We start from the raw sequence: 26,140 nt of genomic DNA, 5'->3' as shown, positions 1-26,140 counted from the left end.
CAAGGGGAAAAGTCCATAAGGAAACAAGAAAAGATGAGATCCAGGGTTCACGTTGGAACAATTAGCCATTGCTGGGAGAAAGACCTCTTCCACTCAAACAGAGGTAACTCAGATGCAGATATCCTTGGAAGATGGATATCCTTGAAGGAGTTCCTACCTAATGTCTTCTATTTTCTCTTTGAGAAAGGAATGATGGTACTTGCTGAGAAAGGAGGAGGGCAGGGAACACCTGGGTTAGAGGTCTTGGGGAGACTGGGGAAAGTCTGAAATAGCTGTTCTAGGAAATGAGAAAGAATGCTGAGGAAGGCCATGTTGAAGGATCACCAACATCATCAAATCCCAGCTTACGTTAGGGAACATGAAACTGTAGTGGCTCCAACCTGTACAGTGGGTGTAATCTCCTTTATCAGTGTTGAGCAGCCCCAGTACAGAGCAGGTCACTCTGCTAGTAAGTGGTAGAAGCAGAATTCAAACCCATAGGACAGTTACATAATTCCAGTTTAGGGCTTTTAGGGCAGAAATGGCAGATCAAGAGAGCAAGGGAGTTTGAGATATTGGCAAAAAAAAAGTGGTTCAAGTGATAGAACATGGGCTCATTGCTGGATACAGAAAATGTAACAGAAATGGTCTGACAGATGGGGGTAAAGCAGGAGTCCAGGCACTGGATATCTCTGTGAGATAACAGGACAGATACAAATGGAGTAATATGAGTGAAAGAGAAGGATACAAGAAGCTGTTAACAAAGAAGGGGAAACTGGTGTTCAATGAATGTGAGGGGGTCACCTGGTAATGAGTAGATGACAGAGAAAAGAATGGACGGAGGATGGACTTGCAAGATAACTTGAGCCTCAAAGGAAGAGTTTTACACATGACAGTGGAGAAGCAGTGGTTTTGAAATGGCATTGGGGAACTAAGAGAATACTGATGCAATCTCAAGGACCTGTGGGGTACGGGAGAGTGAACAGCCTCTATGGGAGAGAACCACATTATCCTGGGGAGAGAGCCAAAGCAGAAGAGCTGTTCCATAGAGAAGCTGAGGATACAGTGGGAGTTTGCCTCCCAAAGAGGCTATTAGAAAAGTCGAGAGGGAAAAACACTAAGACTGAGCCCAGAAGCAAATCCACAAGTTCAAACAGATTCTATAGCAGCTTGTTTTCTAGCTCAGTTATATATATATAATTACTAAATTTTCCTGTCTGCTATTACTTACTGCGTGAAGTCTTTCCACAAGTTTTTGATCACCAAGACAATTTTTAGTGTCAAACCAAGAATCAAAGTCCTGTGGAGGGGTGAAAATTCTGCAGTAAGTGCACAGTTTTTTTTTTAATAAATGCAGTATTCTATAAATTCTTATACAACTCATATAGCAATAATTCATTTTAAAAGCACTGTAAAAATATGTTAACTGTGATGGCCAATATTATTTACTTCTGAAAACAGATAAAATACTGGAGCAGTTAACAAAATCTGAACTGCATTATAGAGGCACTCCATCAGCAGGTTTTCCTTAAAAAGCTTTTATTAGGCTTCCCCATACCATAGTAGCATTGTATCCAGTTAAAAGGAGTAGGAATAAGAATAAAAAATCGAAGACATGCTAATGAAAATGTTAATCAAACAGTAAAAATGAACAAAAGCAAGATAAGGTATACAAACCAATAGATAGCTGAACTTGGTACTTTTATTATCAATTAATATCAGTAATGAGGAAAATCAAGCTCCAAAGTCCTTAAATCATTCAATTCTGTTTGCTGCACTAGCATAACCTTATGTTAATGATAAAAACAGTATAAATCATACATTTACAAAATATGTTGCTTTTCACATCACATATTATAAGCTCTTTAGTACTCACCAAATGTTAATACCTGCAATAATTAAAGATTATTTCAATGACTCCACCTGCCAAACTAGTATGTAGAAAACCCTTCCAATTTAATTAAAAGAAAATTTAGAAAGCACTATTCTGAACTCAGTCTACCTTATGTCATAAGTTGTGGTAGCAATGTTATTATATAGGCAAAGTTTAACAGGCAGGATAATCTCAAAGAAAAGAAACATTATTTCTCTAAATATCCCCGTTTGAAAAAATTTCTACTTAAGAGCACCTTTCTGAGAAAATCAAAACACAAATAAAGAATTACAAATGAAAAAGAACTATCAATTTCAATCTACATTCTATGCTTTGAAAACAGATGTCTGTGAACATAAGAAAATTACACTTAAAACGTATGACAAACTTACATCTGCAGAATTAAAGACATCAGGCAATAAAAAGTTGAGTAGTGCCCAGAGTTCATGCAGGTTATTCTGCAAAGGTGTTCCAGTTAGGAGCAAGCGGTTAGTTGACTTGAACTCACGAACAATCTCTGAAAGCTAGAAAAATAATAGTTACGTCAACATTGTTTTATTTATTAGAATGTTCATCAGTTCTTCATCCAACCCAAGACATGTTTTGAATAAAATAAAACTTGAAAATTAATTTTCTGTGGCAAAATATCCTGGTTCAGGTGACATTGCCACAGTGAAGCACAACTGAACAAAATATTCTAGGCATTTCTACACTTACAAGAATGCAGATCATAGTCACACCTGAGACCGTTCCCCCACTTTAAAAAATTTATTTTTTCCATTTTGGGTCCACAGAAACAGTCAGAACTCTATGGAATTCAGGCTAGTCACTTTATACAACACTATCGCCTTCTCCCTGCCAATCATGTTCATCCGCCATGCCTAGCCAACTTCTAACTTGGCCTGGTCACAATTTTTAAGCACCACACTTGAGCCCATTTTCCCCGAATATCTTATATTAACTTTCTAAATATAAAACCACAAAAATTAAAGCACAAAAAGTATAAAAGAACAGTAATCTTATCAATAAAAATGCACATTTTTATAGTGCTCTTAAATTAACAATTATTCTCTAACATGCGTCCTCTTATCGGGTATTAACTCTAATTTGAAAAGCACCACCTGGTGATTTTGCTTCAGTTGTGTCCCTGGTTCTCCCAAAGCAGCCCAGTGATCCAAAGAGAGGTTCATCATAATAATTGACGCTTTTCCTACTGTTGATGGAGTTGAATGGCAAGAAATGTTGGTATTTTTCAATGTTAACACCACACTCTAATTCACACAAGTCAGATAATTCTAGGAAATGATTTTTTCTAATCCACATGAATACACGTAAGGTAGCTCCTCAAAAAATAAACCAATGCAAATGACATTTATACACCAAATATTGCCAAAATATTAAAATACTGTAGCATAACAGAGTTACTTAGGCTGCAACAGTTATAGCAAATGAACACCTAATTTTCTTTACATAAAAACTGGGCTCAATTTTCATTTGTCTTATATTCAATCATTTAAACTTCAAAATCATTTTAAAAACTGATTTTCTTTCACATTCTGTGAATAAAATCACAACCTTCTATCACTTTTTTAATTCTGAATACAGAGAAGTAAACAAACAGAAATTGTAGTTAAAAGAAAACTTTAATAAAGATGTTGAGAACTAGCTTACCTTAGATTTTTCATTCTTTATTCTGTGAGCCTCATCGATGACTAGGTATCGCCAGTGAAACTTTTTGAATACAGATTTTTCTTTAATTACCATCTCATAAGAAGTAACACAAACATCCCACTCTCCTGGCATCATTTCATCACGAATAAAAGCAGCCTGATGAAAAATAAAGTTCCTTATATTAGAATATGTTGACAAGATGTCACAGAATTAAAGCATCAACAGACTATTAAGAATTCTAAGAGACCCTTGGAATCATTCGGTCTCATCCATTTTACAGATAGGAAATCTGAGGCCCAAAGATACTTTTGTGGTCAATTATCTGTATGACATGCTAATATTTTTCATCAACAAAAGAGAAGCAAAGGCTTCCGTTAAACGAGTACAGCATATTCAATGAACCGGAGAAGTTCATATCACCAGAAGATGACAATTACTAGGCTCTCTCTTCATACCACAAAGGATCAAAAGGACATGGGCAAAGGAACTACTTTCTGAATACCATACTCTTACCAAAATCCAAGCATTACCAACATGATAGCACTTCGATAAATGGAAAAAGCTCAACATATATGAGTGATTCCAACCTTTTGAGATCTCTTGTATGTCTCCTTCACTTTCTAGCAGGGATGAGTCATAAATTTTGTTAAGGGGTCATGAAAGCCCATTAATGTTTTTGTGAAATTCCTGATGTTATGAGACTACAAATGTGATTTTATAAAGGGGACTTGCTCTCTCTCGATACATGAGTCTATTTAAAACAGTGAGACTATTTAAAACTATTTTTAAATCTTCATAGGCAGTGGCCAATGTGGTAGCCAAGTTGATTGAAAGCATTTTTAACTTGTATTAACTGAATTCCAGATTATTTTTTATTACGGGTCAAAATAAAACCACAAAGGTTAACAGGGAGCAGCAAAATCTACATTGAGAAGGGACTGGTTAGTACTGTAAATCTGAAGTTACAGTGCATAAACAAAATTGACTGTTCACTGCAAAGTCATTATTTCATAAATTCAGTTATGCATCAAACACGCGAGGGACTCTTTCAACAAATATTCAATGAGTGCCCACTATGTATAAAAGAATTGCCTGGACTGAAGTAGAGGACAGATAAAAGGCCTTTGTAGATCTCAGCTGCTCCCTGGGAAGTGGTATTCAAAAAGTTAATTAAGACATTAGGGAGTTAGAGGCAAAATAAAAAGAACCAGGGTGCCAGACCCTATTTAGTCCTGCATATACCTTACCCTTATTTGATTTTGTGAAATACTCAGTTTAATGGTTCCTCGTACAGTTTCATAGAACATACACATATTTTAATTTAAATTAGCTCTTCTTTGAAATTTGTGTAACTACTTGATAGTTTCAGAGTTAAATATCTTGATAGAATATTAAATAAGGATCACATAATCCAAAAGTTCTCATATTATAGGTGACAAAAATTAAGGCCCTTTGAGATTCATTCAACACCACAGTCAGTAGCAAAGCCAGAATTAAGACCAGATCTCCTGTTTCCATGTCCATGACCTTTGATGCCTCTGGAGTGTGAAAGGAAGGGGTCAAAAACTATGTTTAGGAATCATACCTCTAAATACTTCAGGACTACATTAGCTTCAAACAGGATCAGGATTTTCTCTAATAATTTCCTACCTCAATTAAATACCTACTGTAGCTTACATCAAATACTTTATTACCAAAATACTCACCTCATAAAGTGTTTACAGAAGGCCAAGAAAATAGAAAGATCCAATATATCTATCCCATGTGGTACAAAGGCTCAAATCTGTCTATAAATAATGATCTGGATTTTCTCTACACATAATGACATCAATCTTTAAGTGCTGCATATGGCACATTAATTATTTATGTAATTAACAATTACTGGTTCTCAAACTCTTTGACCATGGCCCACAGTAAAATTGTATTTTAGGTCGCAATCCAGTATATACATACATGTTTGAGGGCGTGTATATAGAAAGAAGCAATACATATCCTCAATGCTACTTTCTACTCTGTTCTATCTCAGTGTTTTAAAAAATTGTTGTCACCACCCACTAAACTGAACCCCAACCCATTAATGAGTGGCAATTTGCAAAACATTGACTTTGAAGGTTAGTTTTCATGATTAAGAAGTTTTCGAAGTGTCTAGAAGAATTTCAACCTCCCATGGGGTAGAGATAGGGCAGTCACCAATTAAATACATCCACCCTTTCTTGAAAACTCCCAGAGACACTTCATGAAACCCTTGGATTCCACATAATATAGTCAAAAACCACTGACATACATTTTTACTGAGACATGATGACAACACAAGCCTAGATATTTCTCAATATCTATGACCTTCAAGAATAATTTCAGGGACTTCCCTGGTGGCGCAGTGGTTAAGAATCTGCCTGCCAATGCCGGGGACATGGGTTCGAGCCCTGGTCCGGGAAGGTCCCACATGCCGCGGAGCAACTAAGCCCATGCGCTACAACTACTGAGCCTGCGCTCTAGAGCCCGCGAGCCACAGCTACTGAAGCCCGTGCGCCTAGAGTCCGTGCTCTGCAACAAGAGAAGCCACTGCAATGAGAAGCCCCCGCACTGCAATGAAGAGCAGCCCTGCTTGCTGCAACTAGAGAAAGCCTGCACACAGCAACGAAGACCCAACGCAGCCAAAAATACATACATACATACATACATACATACATAAAACGAATAATTTCAGCAAAACAAATCAATACTTTAGAAATACAAAATTTTATAAGAAATGGTATTACATAATAGCAGCAATCAGAAAGATTTCTAAGTGACTAATTTGCTACTGCGAAATATTAGGCATAGGGAAGAATCAAGCCTGTAATTCTATATTTATGAGCTCAGTATTTCAATATTTAAATTATTTATAAGTTAAATTTAAATAACTTTAAGTAATTTTTCTTCAAGCAAAATGATAAGAATAAAATCACATAATTCATTATGCTACCATTCTTTTGAGGATATCTTTTGATAACCTATCTAAATATGTAAAATAGAATAAATCTTTACTCTAAACTATGTTCTCTGGAGGCAAAATAAAGACCAAGTTTAATCATATGCTTTCTAAACTGACTATTCATTTTGGTATTTTTGCATAATTCATTATTTTTAGATTAATTCAACAGTCCTAAAATAATTGTAGCCTACTAGATTGACAAATAGCTACTTTAAACAAGAGCCCAGAATTTCTGATATTATCTAAGAATGTATGCACACATGTATTTTTCTATTCAAAGATCAAAACTGAAAGCTGTGTCTATGCATAAACACAAAACACAAGGCTCTCTGTACAAAGAGAAAAAGTTCCATTCATGTGTGTGTGCATGTGCATGTGTGCGTGTAAACAAGTCAAAGTCAAAAGTAAAAAATTTAAACAAAAAAATTGAAATGCAAATTGATACATTTTTGGCATCAAAACAGCACAAATGATAGAATCACTGAAAAGCTAGACTGTCAATAAAGTAAGATTTTTAAAAATAAAACATCACTTAAAAGTGCAATTCAAAATGCTTAGGTTAATGAGCTAGTTAAAAGTAAATGCCAATAAGCATAATAATGGGTTTTCTGTTATGAATAGGTAACACATCTACCTCATAGGAGTGTTGTGAGAATTAGCTTAATTAATATATAAAACGCACTTACAAAAGAGCCTAACAAAGAGTAAGCACAACTTAAGTGCTATTTAGTAGTAGCAGTCAACTCGAATGTCTTTTATAGCAATAAAACTTAACCACAGAAATGATGTTATCCTCGATTGCCTTTTGAAACCTGTTTCTCACTTACTCTCGCATCCTTGTCTCCAACGAAACAAATAACACGAAGAGATGGGACCCATCGCTTAAATTCATTCATCCAGTTGTGTAAAGTCGACTTTGGAACTAAAACCATGTGAGGTCCAGGAATGTTTCGGTAATGTTTCAGGTAACCAAGCAAAGCAATTGTCTGTAAAGTCTTACCAAGGCCCTGCGTTACCATCACAAGGAAAAGAAAGCCATAAACATTTTTTATTTAATGAAACATTTGTTAGTAGCAACTTTACAAAAGATATTTGCCAACTATCTCACATAGGGAAAAGTTAAAAGACTTTTTTTTTAAATGAATAAACATTCCAATTCAATACTTACCCTGAGCACAAAAAGAAGCTAAGAACTTGCAGTTAGAAAGTTGCTCAACAAAGCAATTTTCTATTTAGGAGACTTTTACTCCTAAAGGAGCAAGCAACCTATATTATTTTTTCTACTAGTTTGCAAAATTAGGAATTTCGTGTATTTCACAAAGACACATTTCCTTTATCAGCCTGCTTAGATACCGGTCTTTCTTTCCCATTGACCCCAACATTATTACAGCCCAGACATGAAATATTCAGACTATGCATTTCAAGGGGCATGTAGCTCTATACTTGCATCTCACACCCTTGAAGACCTAATGAATCATAAAAGAACAGAACATAAATGAACTTTGCAGCCAGAAAGGACTGTAGAGATCACCTAGTCCAGTGGACTTTTTAAAAAATAATATACTGAACACCCATGAATCCACTACCTAACCTATGGGAAAGAGAACTATGTCCTATGCTGTATGACCTTTCAAAACAGTTTCTGGCTTTATCGCTATACAAGGTATACATTGCATTTATAAACCTAAGCTTAAAGCTATTTTTATAGCATTTATCCTATCTGATATTTCACTTATGAGATGAGTTTTATGGATGTTATGCATTAAAATCTTAAAATGTTTATTCTCCTTAACCAAGTAAGTGCACTTCTAGAAATCCTATGGAAATAATTTGAGAGGTGCAGAAAAACTAAATTACAAGGGTTCTCATAACAGTATTATTATATATCAAATATATACATATATATCAGTCAACATATACGATATACATATATAGAATATATACTATCAACCAATCCATATGACCAGCAATAAGGGAGGAAATGAATAAAATTATGGAACCTCCCTAGGATTAATTATTATGCAGTAATTAACAATTATTCTTACCAAAATGTTTTAATTGTGTGGAAAATATGTATGAATGTGAAGAAATCAGAATACCAAATCATATATAACACGACCTCAACTATGCAAAATAAATACAACCAGAGGAAAAAGACTAAAAAGAAATATGCCAAAATGTTAACTATGGTTATTTCGAGGTAACAAAATTATAACTTACTTTTAATTTTTTCTCAACTTTTTTCCAAATTTTCTATACTCGAAGTATCTTTCCCCTTTTTAGTAATTAAAACATAGCTGGTGTCAGCATAACTTCAATATGAAGGATCTTTAGACAGGCTGCAGCCAAGAGGAGCGTGAGGCAAACCCTGATCTTTCTCTTGTCCAATTAACTAAGCTCCTCCCTGTCTGAGCTGACTGTAGTTTCCAACCCAGAATACTAAATATAAGGAGCTACAGACCCTTGATTTAAAGGACTTGCCACACACCTAACAGTTGCTTAGCCAGGGATGAGTACCTACGGGACTGACTACTACACTACAAGCTATAGAGCATCGATAGTCATGTGGCCCATATGGATATGTGATTGTAAATATGGCTCCAGAGTCACATATATGAGTATCACTGCCCTCTCTTAAATCCCACCTTATTCATTTGGTCTTAAAATGCCAAACCAGGTCTTCATACACTCCTCTGACCTGATGAATTAGCATCTTAAATGGCCTTACTTTTTCTCTTCAGTCTTTTTTTTTACACAGTCTGCCCTCAAAATCCACAGGTTTCACATCGGGCATTTAACCAACCACAGATCAAAATCTGTGGATGGCAAACCGCGGATACAGAGCGCCCAACTGTACTATGCCATTTCATATAAGGACTTGAGCTTCCATGGATTTTGGTATCCCTGGGAGTCACAGAACCAATCTCCCTCGGACATGGAGGGACAACTGCATGTCCATCATTCCTTAGCTCATTTCCTGACTCCCAGCTGGCACTCTACTGTCAAGACTCAACAATGCTCTTCACTTTTTTGTTCCTCACACTTTCTTTGATCACACATGGAGGCATTTACATTCACTCATGCATACATTCATTCATTTAGCGTTTGGTTTCTATCGCCACCTCATTCCCAAAAGGATTTCAGGTAGCCTACAATGAAAACATGGAACATAAATTAATGGTCAAAAAGAAATAAAGAGGGGCCAAGGAAAGTAAGACTAAAAGCTAAAGGATAGGAAAAGGCACAAAGGACACAATGGGCAGACCATTAAAAGTTACACTGATGCTCCATTTTGGTATTCACTAGGGCTCTGAGCTTCCTGGAGGCCATAGTGCAAACATGAACAAAAGTACAAGGAGGTTTTTTTTATACCATCTGAGAAAATCTCACTAAGAATTTTGTGGCCTGTGAAAGTATATGTTCTAGAGGTTACTTAAAGAAACAATTCTAGACTTCACAAATGCCTTTTATGTTATAACTAAATAAAACAATTAGCCTCCAAACCCCAAGGGGGAAATTCAGCTCAGGTATTTCAAATTTACATAAAATTACTGATAACCAAGAATGTGTTTTAAGCTACCAACTCCTTACCATTTCATCAGCTAAAATACCATTGACTCCATTTTCATACAAAGAGATCAACCAGTTCAGTCCTCGAATCTGATAATCTCTCAGTGGTCCTCCTTTCACATCTGAAAAAAAAAAATCAAGGCTCTCATAATTTCATTAATACAACCAAGTAAAATTTTCTAAAACTAAACTGAAAACAAAAAACACCAACATGATGAAGTACTTACATGAAGGTGACACCTCAAATCTAACACACACGTTAGATGTTTTCCGACTCTCCGAGAGCAGCTCTTCATCTTCTTCTTGCTCTGTGCGCCTGTGACGGTAGCTGAAATGAAAAAAGAAATACCTTCGTATTCAACCCAAATGCTAAGGTGTCAATTAAGTCAGTATACACTGTTAATATCTTTTATGAAAAAAGAAGCGTTATCTAGAGTCTTGCTTAGAAGTTGGTAGAACCAGCCTACCTTTTTACTGATTGACTTCTACTGAGATAAGAAATATTGTTGCCTCCAAAACATACTTACACTGACAATAACCATATTTTTTGAATATAAAATCACACTGAATAAGTGAAGAAGGAAGGGAAGTATGAAGGGAGGTAGAAGGGGGGCAGGAGGAAGGGAGGGAAGGAGAGAGGGAAGAAAGTAGAGAGACAGATGCCAACATACTCTCCAACAGAAATTAAGCTCTGCTTGTCATCTTTCTTTATTCGAGGGCGTCCCAATTTCATGTTCAGAGGAGATGTTGGAGATTTCTGTGCTGAAGGTTGAATGAAATGTGCAAAAAGTTCTGTCTGCTTCAGTAAAAATTCAAATCTCTTTGCTCGATCTGCTTTCTAATTTACAAGACAAAAGAAAAAGTAATGATTTCTTTTTGTGTTCATTCAAAATTTAACAAATACTTATATTGCACTTAATTTGTACTATGTTCTAAGCACTTTAAACATACTAACCCATTTAATTCTCTTAATAAACCTATGAGGTAGGTACTAGTATTATCCCCATTTTACTGATGATAAAACTGAGGCACAGAGAGGGTAAGTAACTTGCCCAAGTTCCCACAGCTAGTAAGTAGCAGAATTTGAAAATGGTATTTTCAGATGGTTTGAGTAGAAGCCAAGTGATCCGACAGACTTAATAAATGACTCAATAAGAAGTACTCTGCTTAAAGAATTGGGGTCAAAAGGCAAATCCTGAATGGTTTGGAAAGCCAACCAAGAATTTTCAAGCTTCATCTAGAAACAATTTAAATCTTAGAATACAGTGTCATCTTGTCTCAAAATACTTTCAATGTCATGGTACAATACATTTCTCTCTTCAAATATAGTGATCTGGAAAACTGTGTTTTATGCTATGAGTATATAAAGTTTCTCCCGAAAGTGAGGATTTGGAGAAAAAATATACACACACACATATATAAGTGAAATAGTTGATATATGTTAACAATTAAAAATCGACCAAAGGTAAAATAGAGAGCTAGTGGGAAGCAGCCACATAGCACAGGGAGATCAGCTCCGTGCTTTGTGACCACCTAGAGGGGTGGGATAGGGAGGGTGGGAGGGAGCCGCAAGAGGGAGGAGATATGGGGATATATGTATATGTATAGCTGATTCACTTTGTTATACAGCAGAAACTAACACACCATTGTAAAGCAATTACACTCCAATAAAGATGTTAAAGAAAGAAAGAAAGATCGATATATAATTTCTCAATACATTTTAAAAGGTCATATAGCTTATACCAATAAATGCAATAAAACTTTTTTTCACTAAAAAAATCCTAAAAGATCAAGATAAAGAAAAAAACCAAGGTGATTTTTAAATTCCCAGTCACTTTCTGACCACAGGGTAGAGAACATTTGATTACCAATGAAGGATGCATAATTAATAACATCAGAATCTTACAAGAATTCATTAACATAAATATAAGAATTAGACAAATACATTCAGACCAGTAGCTGGAAGGAGGCCAAAACCTTTCCATTTTATGTTATCCTCACTGGAATGTTGTTTTTAGAGTTGTTAAAACATTAACTGTCTACGTTAGATGTGGCCTTAAACATTAAGGCATGGAGTTTTGTAAAATCACCATGAACAACCAAAAAATGTACTTCATCTCTACTAATTTTTATAATATTACTTCAAAAACAGCCCCTTGACCAAAAAACAATCAGTTCTAACTGCCTATTAATTTCTCTTTTCAGTTAACCAAGTTCACTGGTTTTGAAAGATCCCAGGGCATAAAAGTCTAGTTAAAATTAAAGCTAAAATATGGGTTTTAGTGACTAAAAATTAAATAATTAAATGTAGAGCAAAGCCATAGGTGGGTGTAATTATGGTTATACTGCTTAAGCATGTAATATTTTCATACATTGGGCAAATAGCCTTCCCTCAGGAAAATGTATTACCATATTACATGTTTCATAATGTGCAGCATTCATTCACACATCCAGAGCAAGGAGAGAGGGAGAAGAAAATACCAGGCTGGTTTTGTGACCTGCTTTCTCTCAGCCATATTGATATTTTATCCACTTACATTTTCACTTCGTGGATAAAATATTTCTAGCATAAAACACCCTATTATGGGGTAAAGAGTGCTAAACAAAAGTGAAGAGATGTGCCTTCTAGTCCCAACTATTCCATATCATTTCTCTGATACTTTATTTCCTCATCCGAAAGTGAGGAGATTCATTTATCCATCAAAAATCTATTATGGTGGATGATATATTAAATTACTTTTCAATTCTAAAACCTATGATTCTGTATTCATTAAACACATATATTTTTTAATCTTTCACATGTCCTCTATACAAATCAACTACTGTATTCACTGTCCTAGCCAAGAACATATTTACCATTTTCTCTTCATATTCTGGATCCATTTCCTTTTCAGATTTAGAAGCTTTAGCAGCAAGTTTGAGTTGAAATGGAGAAAGGATTTTCTAGAATTTCAAAGAAAATAAATCATCAAATTGCAAAGCAAGGTCAACATTCTCATTTGAAGAAAGTAAAAAGTAATTAAATACTAAATAAATAAATCAACATGGGCCATGCCTGGACCAGTGATGAGAGCATGCCATGAACAGGGCTTATGATTAATCCAGTTCTGTGCACCTGAGGTCCAATTAAAAAAAAATCCGAAGAATTGTGAAAGCCAGCGAAATAACATTAATTAAAATAAAAACCAAAAGGTGGGAAAATGAGCCTTTTCACCTACTGTCTAATTTAAAGTGCAAGAAAGTGTATAACCACCAAATAGGAGATTTAAAATCTAGACTATTATCAACCACAAACCAAAGAATTCAAGGAAAATAAATATTAATTCTCAGAAACACTTCTTAATGTAACAAGCCAAACTTTCAGAAGAAAAGACTGTGGTTTGTTCCTGAAAAGATATGATTTTTTAATATTGTTTTATATTCTGATTAGAACATTCAAACTGTTTTATGTACTGCAGTGCATACATTTATATTTAAAATAATGAAATAGTACAGTTTCAAACTTTTGGTTTATGTTAATTTTCTCCTACTGGAAAGAAAACCTTTTAAAACTATTTATAAACACGAATATTTTGTAGAAGCAGTTTCTCAGGGCTATTAACTATTAACCTTTGATATTTAAAAAAACTGTAATTTAGTGAAAAGTAATATAAATCAGCTACTTTAAAATACTGAAATTATCTAGGGGGTTATCTCATACATCCTATCCTTTATAAAGACAAAGCTGGTACTTGTAAATATAAATAGATATGTAGAATACACCTCCTTCCCTGTAAGAAATCAAGAAATAAAATAATAAAAACACAAATCTACCCATTAGTACCAAAGTGGAGAGTATTCCAGTTTTAACACAGACTGCAAAGTCAAAACACAAATCTGTTTGTGAAAACTAAAGAAATTATGTCCATTTGAGCACGGCTTTTGACAGCCTGTTCCTGAAAACTTAGGTCATAAATCAAGACAAGAATGTGATCTTAAACATAAGAAAAACATGGCTCCAGTAGTTAATAAATGTTTTCTAACATTTACTAAAATTTCTATTTTGAGGAAATCCAGACTAAGATTATGGAATCTGACTCTGGTCAGGGTTCTCCTTTGGAGCACTGATCAGATATTTTTCAGTTATTCTTAGCCCAAACAACAGCCATCTTGATTTACAGCATCTCATATGTATGTATGTGGGATGTTCTGAATGTAATTCTGGATGGATGAGAATAGAAACTACTAAAATGCCCTCAATACCACACTTTCAAACTGTCACATACACTAGAAACCCTATTTTATTTTCAAAGCAACAAGGAAAATTCGATAACAAAATCCACACCTTTATCATTCCCTGAAAAGCTAAATGAAATCTAGTTTTCAAGTTTCAAAATTACTTTCCCTCACATACACAAGTGTATATCTAATAATGTGGGATACAAATTTCACTTATAGAAAATTAAAGCTTTATTATTAGAAAAACATTTTACTCTTTACTTTTTTGCTTACCTTGTGGTAGAATACCATAAAATTTTAATTATATGCTAATTAAAATTCCTAACCTTGAGCATTGCCATTAAAAGCTGTAGGTAATTACTTAATTGGCACTATCTTCCACAACAAATTTTAAAATACCTACCTTCTAAACCTTTCCATTTGTGTCTGTGTATGTTTTCACAAATAAACCCTCTCATACAAGAAAAGATAAAAGGTGACTAAGATATTCTAATGAATTCCTTATGGATTTTATCATCTGGTAGTCTAGATGCCATGAGAATGCAGCACAAGGTCACCAAGATGCCCTGTCTTAAAGACCATGACCTTTTTCTTGACATTTTCATTACCAAAAATACCAACTCTAATTTTCACAGCGTTAGGTTATCCAACTGTCACTTAAACCAAGGAAGTTCAAGAACCAGAAGGTAAGCAAAAATACCCTTCTGTAGCTAAATGTCACAAGATAATCCACTCTCATCTACTTTATGCATCACGAAAATGCTCTCATTCAGAGCCTACTTTCTTTTATTTGATACGCAATTCCAGCAAGTTTGATAATCTGGCTTCCCATTCTACAGAGAATAAAAGCTGCAGCAAATGACTTGGGAACGACCACTAGAAGAAGGCATGCTGGCAACAGCAAGAAAGGATGGCAGAAGCCCAGGACTAAAACTTAAGTTCCATTGCGCTAACAGCCCTTCTGCTTGGTGTTCAGGTTATCTCCCTCTCCCCGCTGGATCCCTTGTATTTTTGTATTTTGCAATTGTTTTAAATGAAAGGTTTTGTTACATCTACGTTCTTTATCATAAACCCATTCTTTCTGATGAAAGTAGATGAAGTGTCTAAAAAGTGATAGTTAGCCTGACAATTGAGGGAGGAGACTGAAAAATTATGAAAAAATCAACACAATACCAAAGTGTCTGGGAGGTGGTTATTTGAGGGGAAACAACCTCCTAGGTCTCAAATGCCTTTGTATCACTGTCAGAGTACAATAACTGGCGGACATGAGAAAAAGGTATTTAATCTGCACTTTTAGGACACCATTTAAGGCATCAAGGCAGTGTGTAAATATTTAGATTGGAGGGAGGTACCGATTTACTTTATTTGAAGCAATGGTACAAATGAAAGCACTCAAATAGATGTTTTGGTACTACTCAGAGTTTTAAGGAAAAATTAAAAAAGATGTAGTGACTAAATCAGTGAACTTCAGATATCCAGAAAGTTCCTTCCAGGCAGCACCTCATTTCCCTACGCTGAGCGGACAAATGAGATACTATTAGTGCAATTTCTGATCAGGCCACAGAGTTGTAGTAATATATATGCATCAACTCTCTGATTATACAGGATTTTTATTGATTCCCAGTCTCTTCACAATTCAAAAAATTTATACACCCTGGAAATTCGACAACCTTTACTGCCATACAAAAGACAGCGGAGCACTTACATTTACCCCATCTAGGGAATAAAAGGCACCTAGATGCACTCCTGAATTTCCCAACATTGATTTATACTGATGCTTGGTATTTGGCCCAGCTTTAATCATCAATATTGTCTTACCGATCCAAGTACCACACAGATCCTAATATGCGTATGTTTTCTATGGTTTTCACTTAGCACTACAATCGTCCTTCTGTTTAGTCAACCTTGTAACAGTAAAATATGTCACTGAAGCAACTGCTGAATTTAAAATTACTCTAATTCGCGGCGAAAGGTGTTAACTTCCCTCAATAGCTTTTCATTTGGTCATATAGTACCATATAATGATCCAGACAAAGCCACTGGAGATCTCTAAAGCATAATTTTAATTACCTACGGTTTTTTTTTAATTGCGATATGTCTACTCGTAAACGGAAAAAAATCCAGCCATGAAAGATCCGTTCCACAATTTTATTATACATCAAAAATCCTTATGCCCCATCCTATTTTTTTAATCTCAATTTTTTCAACGAGTTTCATAGTTTTATTTGCACGTCTCGGCCCATATGATATATGCCTTATGGAGATAATATATATTTTTCTGGATCTGGCTTTAATAGGTGTCATAGCCGTCCCCTTACGTACATTAGCAGCAGTTCATCCTGGCGACGCTGAGTTTAAAAAAAATTTTTTTTTTAAACCTGCGTGTGTCCAGGAGCCAGCAGCGCCCACTAGGAAAGGGAGGCGGAAGCCTGGAAGGCTTGGGGCCGGATTGGGGGACCATTTGGGTGGCCCTGGAGTGAAACACTATACCGTCGGGGGCGGGGCAGGAGAGGGTGAGGGTGCACACGTTGGAAATTTTCCTAAGCCAGCGTCCACCGTGCCTCAGTTTGGGGTTTGGATTGGGAGGGGGCGGGGGTACAACGCTGAGAGCTCATTTTCTCGGGGTGACACCCCCGCCTAACTCAGCAGGCGGGGACCAAACGAACAAGGGATGATTTTTTTTTTCCCCTGCCACCCAAGGGGCCGACATTGCCAATCAAAGAAATAAAAGTCTCTCCTATCGTCCTCCGCCTTCCAACCACCGGCACCTGGAAATTCAAATTTCAAAAAAAATAAGCCCCCAGCAAAACCCCTTTTGCGCGAGTGTGGGATTGAAGGGCCCAGATTTCCCAGGCAGAGGCCGACGGGAAGGGGGGGGAGAGGGAGCGAGCGAGAGGAGAGGGAGAGGCGGAGGCTTTTTCCTGCACGGCCCCATCCCCCACCCCGTTACCCCAGTTCCGGGAACGCGAGGCGGGCCGGGGGCTGTAGAGGGGCTCCCCAGCCCCCAAGTCCCGGGATAACGGGCACCCGCCGCCCCGCGCCGCGCCCGCGCCCCGCCCCCGGCCTCCAGGAGGCGTAAAGGGAAGGGGGAGGGGAGCGAATGCTAGACTGTTCCGCCGCCCCCACCCCGCGCGCCCGCCGCCCCCAGCCCAGCCGAGCTCCGCGGGTACCTGTCGGCGCCCAAAGGTCAGGGTTTGGGCCCCTCGGAGGGGCCCGGCGCAGAATTTGTCCACCGCACACACACCCCCTTCCTATTTACCTCCTTCTTCTTCTCGCCCTTCTCGTTGGCCACGGTGGCTTCGGTGGCCGCGGCGGCCGCTCCCTCCTCCTTAGAGGTGGACGGCCCCGGCTGCTCGTCCTCTATGACCACAATCGTGGCGGTCGCATCAGAGGCTGCCACGGTGGCTGCCACTGCGGCGGTGTCCGGCTCCATGGCGTTGGAGCGGGAACGAGGAGGGGGACGAGCAAGGGGACGAGGGCTCCTGGGCGGCGGCAGTGGCTGCACTGGAAAGAGCTAGATGGAGCAAGGGTGGGGAATCACTGGCTTCCAACCCTTTCACTCGGGCCCCCCTTCTTTAAATAACCCTCAACCCTGCCCCACTTCCGTCCACCCACCCTACGTCATGGCCTCCCCCCGTCACCCTCCCCCCTTCCTCCACCCCCCCTCAACGATCGCGAGACTCCCCCTCCCCACCCGGAGCCCGGGCCGGCACCGCACGACCAACTGTTGCCTGAGCGTGGGGCGCGGACAGGGGTGGAGGCGGGAACCCACAGCCCGCGGCCCCCTAAAAATCTCCTTCCCCTCACGCCCCCAACAGTCAGCCTCAGCTCCCCTCGCAGATGTGTGCAGAAAGAATCCTCTTCCCCTTAAATCTGCTCTTTGTACCTCGGGGCGCTCTCCCCTTCTTGCACAAAGAACTTTTCCTCTGCTTATAACTGTACTGTAGAAGGTCTGTCTCACCATTTGCAAAGCCCAGAACCCCTCTGGGGACTTCCCTTTCCCAGGTCCCCAAAGGGGGACTGGTGGTGCTCTTCCCACCTTCGTAAATTCTGCAGAAGCACAAGCACTCCTTCAATCTCTAGATTGCAGCTGCAAACATTCACTTACAAGGCAAAGCGTGACCTGGGTTTTACGTATATTCGCTCTGTTTTCCAGTCTGATACCTCTCGGATGGCCAATGTGCAGGAGCCCTTCTTTTGCCTTCACCACTGAATTTTAAAAGTCCTGGGGATCAAGGTCAAGGTCCCCACAGAACCTCGGGCAACTCATGGTAGGTGCCTAATACTAATAATTGGGTTGAGTTATTGTGTTTTTTTGTGTATTTTATTCGTATCCCCGTTGTTATTTAGTAGTAATTCAACACCAATAATATGCATGACCACGGATATAAAAGCATTTTGTAAAGGGTATGCAAATGTCAGTTATTAAATATTATTGTTTCTATTTCTCCCCACCAGTTATTTTGATCAATAACGGGAAGATTAACATCTTAGTCTTAAAATTCCAGTCATTAGGGACAAAAGATAGGAAAACATATAAAACACAGTATACCAAACAACAATCACAAAACATACAATTTCCAAAATGAAGCAAGTATTTTCCAAAGTGGAAAGAAATCATGATTAATTTCCCTTAACACACCTTCCTAAATTCCCAATCTGAAATCAAGTGTGATTTCTGCAAAGAGCAGGAAGGCACACAATTGTCCCCCAAATATATCCCTTTTTCCTGGGGATAATACCCTAAATTCCCTTTTGTTTTAAAGCTGTGACTCCTTAATGTGCAGAAACCTTGTGAGATTTTAGCTGGTTTTGATCATTTATACCTTAATGTGAATGAGTGTGAGATCCTGTCCAGGGACTGGTTTTGAACAGAGAAAAAGAGGCAAAGAGCAAGACAGGAGATTGAAGGAGTGTGCCACTGAGAGGAAAGGAGAGGCTGGTGGTTCTAGTTTTGCTCTGATTTTACTTTCATTATATTCTTCTCATTTACTTTAGATTTTTCCCCCAGTGCCCACGTTTCTCACCCTGAAGTACACATGTGTACTATCCAACAGGTATATGGAGTCTAAGTATTAAAAATACTTCATATTTCTGAAGCGTCAACTGTAGTCCAAAAGTGGAATGGAATTAAGTCACTTAACAGGTCATTTGAAACACGATTTTTTTAAAAAATTATTTATTTATTTTTGGCTGCATTGGGTCTTCGTTGCTGAGCACTGGCTTTCTCTGGTTGCAGCAAGCGGGGGGCCACTCTTCGCTGTGGTGCGCGGGCTTCTCATGGCGGTGGCTTCTCCCGCTGCGGAGCACGGGCTCTAGGTGCACAGGCTTCAGTAGCTGTGGCACGCAGGCTCAGCAGTTGAGGCGCACGGGCTTAGCTGCTCCGCGGCATGTGGGATCTTCCTGGACCAGGGTTCGAATCCACGTCCCCTGCATTGGCAGGCGGATTCTTAACCACTGCGCCACCAGGGAAGCCTAAAACACAATTTTTTTTAATTAAAATGTGTAGATGTATTAAGGAATGAACTGCAGAATTTGAAGTATCTCCAAATAAAAGCTTGAGACTTCCAGTTGGATATCCTACCCCTTCCCCACTAACTGTTCAGTCTCCTCAGTCATTCAGAGTTGTCTGGTGGGAAAGTTCAAGAAGCGCTGAGAGAGAAGGATGCTGCAATGCATGCATCCACCTGACTTGAGAAGGACCTTCCAGATGAGGGCAATGGAAGAGTTCTTTATTACCAAACTGCAGCTGTGGGAGGATAGAAGTCCCCTTTCATTGCCTGGGGCTTCAAAGGAGAAAGACTCAAGAAATATTCGTTGTGTATTGATGTGTTCCTGCTTGCAAGTGTACTTTATCCTATTGTATTTCTCACTGCCAATGTATGGTATTTCAGATACATCGTGGGCTAAATGCACTTTTGTGAGGAAATCTGGGAAACTCAAATCCTTTCCTAACACCTTTTCTGTGGGAACATGTGTTCCAAGTTCCAAAAAAAGAAATTAATTTGGGGGATACATTGGCAATTTTTCTTGTATGTATAATGCATCTTCCTTTTCGAGATGATGCGGCTGAAAGTGCTACCAAGTATAAGTTTGGCTGGAAAGGTCAATGCTTGGTCCATAGACCTTGCCACTGGATTCATGTAAATATTGCCCTTTGGCTTGTGGCAACAACTGCTATTTACAGAGCATGTGCTATCCTTATTTGCAAATCTGCCTAAAATTCATGATCTGTAGACTTTGTTCTGCAAGAGTCACCTCATTTCTGATCCTACTCAACACCTTGCCCTGTCTGCTACTACTTTCCCGAATTATGTCTTTTCATTTGAAATGGTCTTGAATTGCTCTGCAACGTTGAGGTTGGAGAACAAAGCAAATTTTTTTTATAGAGAACCATGGGGTCATATTTGGGAACCTCAAAACAAATCCTAGTCTATAGGACAGGACAATACGTCCATTTGGCAGATTGTGAATATTGTAGAAGTTATCCAATAGTCATTTTCACATAGCCAAACTTGTTTAGTAGCTACCAGAATGCGTGTCCAGTGGTGGTATTAAATACTTTTATAAAGTTCATAAAGCAAGGTCAAGGGCATTCATAAAGGCAAGGTCAGGGGCATTCCTTCTCTATCCAGTATCTGAAATTTATCACTGAAACTACAGTACGACAAAAAACCACATTGTGATCCCACTGATCAATGTTCTTCAGAAGCTGGTACAAAGGATTCTGGTGACAGTATCTTGCTTGCCACTCTAGTGACCATTCTGTTCATATCAGTGAGCTTCTTCACCATTCTTGTCAAAGACATTTATGATAGTGGCATTTTTAAACAAATTTTGTGATGCATGCACACTTTGGTTTTAGAATTATTTTTAATAAATTTATTTTATTTATTTATTTTTGGCTGCATTGGGTCTTCGTTGCTGCGCGCGGGCTTTCTCTAGTTGTGGTGAGCGGGGGCTACTCTTTGTTGTGGTGCGCGTACTTCTCATTGCGGTGGCTTCTCTTGTTGCAGAGCACTGGCTCTAGGCGCATGGGCTTCAGTAGTTGTGGCTCACGGGCTTAGTTGCTCCGTGACATGTGGGATCTTCCTGGACCAGGGCTCGAATCCATGTCCCCTGCATTGGCAGGCGGATTCTTAACCACTGCACCACCAGGGAAGTCCCAATAGTGACATTTTTGAAAATGTGTTGTTTTCTCGGTGCTCTGTGTGTCAAGGAAAAGGTGATGGTAATAGCTAGTATACGTCTACCATTTCTTGAGTACCCACTATTGTATCAGGCACTGTGCTAGGTTCTTTACATATGATATTGCTAATCCTCCTGGTAATTTTATGAAATGAATATTATTATCCCTATTTTACAGATCAGAAAACAGAGGCTTAGAGAGGCTAAACAACTCATCTGAGGTCCAAGGCTGGTGAATGACAGAAGGCAGATTCAAATCCCAGACTGTCTGGCTCCAAACCTCACCTTTATTAAGTACTCTCTTCTTCACAAGGCTTCCTCCTTGACAGTAGAAATCATGTTGAGAAAATGACGGAAAAATATTTCTGCCGATTGTCTCCATGGTGTTCACTCTGGGTTTATTAGAAGAAACTGTCACTCTTAAGGCTCTGGTTTTATATACAGACAGATAATTTCTTTAGCTCCATGTAAAAGTTGTTGTAAAGTGGAAGTTGGAGAATAACTTGGGATTCTTGCATGTACCCAAAGTAAATTCTTGGAACAGGAATGAACTCAGTACAGTTAGAGGTCAGGGAGTGGGGAAAACCTAACAACTTAGATGTCCAAGAAGAAGTGTTTGGCAGAATATTGTATAGTACATTCATAAATGGGATACTAAGTGGTCATTATGAACAATTATGTAATATATATTTGATGACATGGAAATATGCTTCTAATATATTTCTCAGTAAAAAAAAGGCAAACAAGAAAACAGAGTGATCCCATTTTTGCAAAAAGATAGAAATTATTTACATAAGTAGATTTCCACAAAGGAAAAGTCTGGAAGGTTCCACTCTAAATGTTAACAGTAGTTACAGCAAGGTGGTGGGATTATGTGTGACTTTTTTCTTATTTTTGCTTTTCTAATCCTAATTTTCCTCCATGAAGGTATTCATGCTTATATAATAAATAACATATATATATATATATATATATATATATAACTGAATCACTTTGCTGTACACCTGAAACTAACACAATATTGTAAAACTTCAATTAAAAATACAGAGAAAAATAACATTTTCACAAGTGAATCAAAAAATATTGCTGAAAACTTGACAGGTTGAAATAATCCCTAACGGAAGGAGTAGGAGCTAGTAGACAGGGTAAGTCAAAAAGGGACTATTTCATACTGAAGAGACAATGCAGTTATTTCAGGTGTAATGTAAAAGAAGAAATATAAATTACTGTGCTGTTTACAGTAATGTTACCGGGTTAAGGAACTGTTTTTTGGTGGTTTTTTTTTGACTTTATCATTTTAAGTTGCGTGTAAAAGAATTTTTTTTTTACTTCTAAAAGTTATCACACAAAACCTAGCTCAGGAAAAAGTTATAGCCAGATTTTTTAAATACTTCCCACCCTGAAATTCTACACACACCATGCAAGCCCTAAAACATGAAACACATGCTAAGTAATCTGAATTGGATTTGCTAAAACCAAATGGTGAATATTATTAGAGGCAGAATAGCCAATTATTACCAGCTTGGGCTCTAGAGTTGGAAAGACTTGGAGTTCGAATTCTACCAAATTATTTAACCTCTCTAAGCCTCAGATTTGCATCTGTAAAATGGATATAATACCTAACTCAAAGTGGCTTTATGAGGACTTAATGTAAAAGTATACGTAAAACATTTAGCATGGTCTTGGCATGTAATATGCATTCAATGGATGGTAGTTAACAAAAAGAAAAGCAGGGTGATGCTTTGAGTTTCAGACTGAGCCAAGGAAAAAGCCAGGATATGAGAAAGTCCAGAACTAAAGTCCTAAACTAAATTGCGGATAAGGCAGAATTGTTGTTTGCCAAGTGATTTTCTCTGTTCGTTATCATTTATTAGGGTCAGCAATTTGGTGCAATCACACTTCCTCGAAGGTAAGTTATGAAAAAGGCAGTAAGTGAGGGAGAAGAGGGTCAGGACACCTCCCTGCTTAGAATATGACCTCCTTGAGGACAGGGACCGTATCTAATTCATCTTTGCTTAAAGGCTACATGAAATGAGGTGGAGGGAAGGGGGTCCAGGGGCTGGCTCCCCAGTGGCATTGTGTCTTCCACCCTCCACACATACCCTTCAGGTGTTATGTTGCCCTCTGTGGTTTCTCCCACTTTTCCTCTTTTAATTTTGCCCTAGGTGTCCATTTCGGACAGATTTCATATTCATAATAATATATTTATAAAACACTTTTCAAGGCTCTTTTACAGCTTACCCACTCTGTGTTAAACAGTATATCAAGGAGTATGATGACTTGCAGAGAAAATGGATTAGGCTCGTCTAGAGCCTCGACCAGTGGTCTCAAACATTAACACACCAGCATCACCTGGAGGGCTTGTTAAACACAGATGGCTGGACCCACTCCAAGACTTTCAGAATCGATGGGTTTGGGGTGTGGCTAGGAATTTGCCTTTCTAACAAGTTCCCAGGTGATGCTGATGCTGCTGGTCCAGGGACCACACTTTAGAACCAGTGACTTAGAACAGAGCTCAGCAAACTTTTTCTGTAAAGGACCAGATAGTGCATATTTCAGGCTTTGTGGGCCAAAAGGTCTTTGTTATAACCATTAAACTCTGCCGCTATAGCATGAAAGCAGCCATAGACTATAGGTAAATTGTGAGCATGGCCGGGGTCCAATAAAACTTTATTTATGGACACTGAAATTTGAATTTCATGTGATGACATATTATTCCTTTTTTGACTTTTTCAACAATTAAAAAATATAAAAACAATTCTTAGGTCGAGGTCATACAAAAATGGGCATCAAGCTGTGTTTGCTGAATGTACCTGAAAGAGAACTCATTATCTAAGGAAGATAAAACAAACACAAGTGGAAAAAAGAGGCATAACAAAGCAATAAACATGTGAGTAGGTGTTTAACCTTGATAGTAATCAGGGAAATGCAAATTAAAACCACAATAAGATACCGCTACACATCCACTACAATGGCTACATTTTTTTAAAGATTAACAATACCAAGAGTTGGGATGAGAAGCAATGGGGACTCTCATGTAGTGCGGGTGAGAGTGTAAATTGTATAACCACTTTGGAAACCAGTTTGGCATTATTTACTAGTGCTGAACACACATGTACCCTATCATGGCAGAGAAATGGAGACGTGCCACCCAGATTCTCCTTCAATAAAGGACATTCTGTGCAGATATGGGGAATGCCATCAACAGATAGCTTCCAGCTGCCAGCTCCTTGAAGGTCTGCCTTAGCTGCAGAGAGTTGCTTTGCCCAGGGTCATGCTCTTCCTAAGATGAATGAGCAAGACAGGCGTGTCAATGAGCCAGGCCTGACACAGAGCACACTGATGGGCACTACTTGTTCTGAAGCTCCACACCAAGTTGGCTCAAGCTTTGTCAGACTTGGGTCACAGTTCACCTTCTCCCTCGGCCCAATCCTCCTTCCTCTGCCTTTCTTTCATGGAGGTTGGTCCTAATAAACATCTTGTACTCAATACCCCATCTCAGGTTTTGCTTCTGGAGAGCCCAACCTATGACACCTTTGACCCAGTAATTCCACTAGGATAATATACCCTAGAGAAAATCATTCTTATGTACACCAAAATCTATGTACAAGAATATTCATAGCAACTTTCGTTTATAATAGCCAAATGCTGGAAACCGGGCTTCCCTGGTGGTGCAGTGGTTGAGAGACCGCCTGCCGATGCAGGGGACACGGGTTCGTGCCCCAGTCTGGGAAGATCCCACATGCCGCGGAGCGGCTGGGCCCATGAGCCATAGCCGCTGAGCCTGCATGTCCGGAGCCTGTGCTCCACAACGGGAGAGGCCACAACAGTGAGAGGCCCGTGTACCACAAAAAAAAAAAATATGCTGGAAACCACCCAAATGTCCATCAGCAGGAGAATGAATTTGATGTATTCACATGATGAAATATTATACATCAATGAAAATGGCAGCAATATATATCTACATGCATGACACAATATGGAGTGAAATAAGCAAGATATAAAAAGAGTGCCTACTATATGATGCCATCCATTAAAAGTTCAAAATTAGGCGAAAGTATTTATGGCTGCATTCATAATTGACAAAAATATAAACAAAAGCAAATAAATGATTACCACAGAAGTCAAGATAGTAATGTCCAGGTATGATCTTCAAAAATTTTAACTGGTATGACTCAAATCCAATTGGATAGAAGCTTTTATACCTCATGAGAGTATGCTGGCTCAATACCAACACTGGTTTAATTCTGGGTGGTGGAAGAAGGGGTGGTCAGAGAGAGAGGCACCTGGTTTGGAGGTGTCTTCCAAAATGCCAACAATGTTTGGTTTCTTGACCTGGCTAGAGGTTACATGGGCATCCACATGGTAGTAATTTGTTAAACTGTACGTACGTATTTTATGTACATTAAAAGCAGGAAAAAATAGACATACTATAGGAAAATATAAATGCTTTATAAACATTTACTTTAAAAAGTATAACTGTAATGGAGAACAGTATGGAGGTTCCTTAAAAAACTACAAATAGAACTACCATATGACACAGCAATCCCACTACTGGGCATATACCCTGAGAAAACCATAATTCAAAAAGAGTCATGTACCAAAATGTTCATTGCAGCTCTATTTACAATAGCCCGGAGATGGAAACAACCTAAGTGTCCATCATC

The 26,140-nt window shown here is 38.4% G+C and overlaps 1 protein-coding gene and 1 long non-coding RNA gene across 8 annotated transcripts in view; one reads left to right on the top strand and one right to left on the bottom strand.

The window, feature by feature from the left end:
- Window positions 1-17,899, bottom strand: part of SMARCA1 (SWI/SNF related, matrix associated, actin dependent regulator of chromatin, subfamily a, member 1) — a 69,160-nt gene extending 51,261 nt beyond the window's left edge. For 4 of the 7 annotated variants that reach the window (XM_067723678.1, XM_067723680.1, XM_067723679.1 and 1 more), the window contains exons 1-9: window positions 17,545-17,899; window positions 12,924-13,010; window positions 10,739-10,905; window positions 10,295-10,395; window positions 10,089-10,189; window positions 7,325-7,504; window positions 3,524-3,679; window positions 2,245-2,376; window positions 1,211-1,279 (exon numbers count right to left, since the gene is read on the bottom strand). In XM_067723678.1, coding sequence (XP_067579779.1) covers window positions 1,211-1,279; window positions 2,245-2,376; window positions 3,524-3,679; window positions 7,325-7,504; window positions 10,089-10,189; window positions 10,295-10,395; window positions 10,739-10,905; window positions 12,924-13,010; window positions 17,545-17,718 — 1,167 coding nt within the window. In that variant the 5' untranslated portion in view covers window positions 17,719-17,899. The remainder of the gene's footprint in view (window positions 1-1,210; window positions 1,280-2,244; window positions 2,377-3,523; window positions 3,680-7,324; window positions 7,505-10,088; window positions 10,190-10,294; window positions 10,396-10,738; window positions 10,906-12,923; window positions 13,011-17,544) is intronic. The other 3 variants (XM_067723675.1, XM_067723681.1, XM_067723676.1) reach the window with 1 other exon arrangement.
- LOC137217160 (uncharacterized) lies at window positions 17,382-22,129 on the top strand. The gene is made up of 3 exons (XR_010940023.1): window positions 17,382-17,471; window positions 18,442-18,556; window positions 21,652-22,129. It is a non-coding gene; the product is annotated as an uncharacterized lncRNA (long non-coding RNA).
- The last annotated feature ends 4,011 nt before the right edge of the window (window positions 22,130-26,140 follow it).

This window comes from Pseudorca crassidens, chromosome X, assembly GCF_039906515.1.
Source record: "Pseudorca crassidens isolate mPseCra1 chromosome X, mPseCra1.hap1, whole genome shotgun sequence".
Lineage (NCBI taxonomy): Eukaryota > Metazoa > Chordata > Mammalia > Artiodactyla > Delphinidae > Pseudorca > Pseudorca crassidens.
The sequence above is the reverse complement of the archived record's forward strand: the minus strand, read 5'-3'. Positions and strand labels throughout refer to the sequence as shown.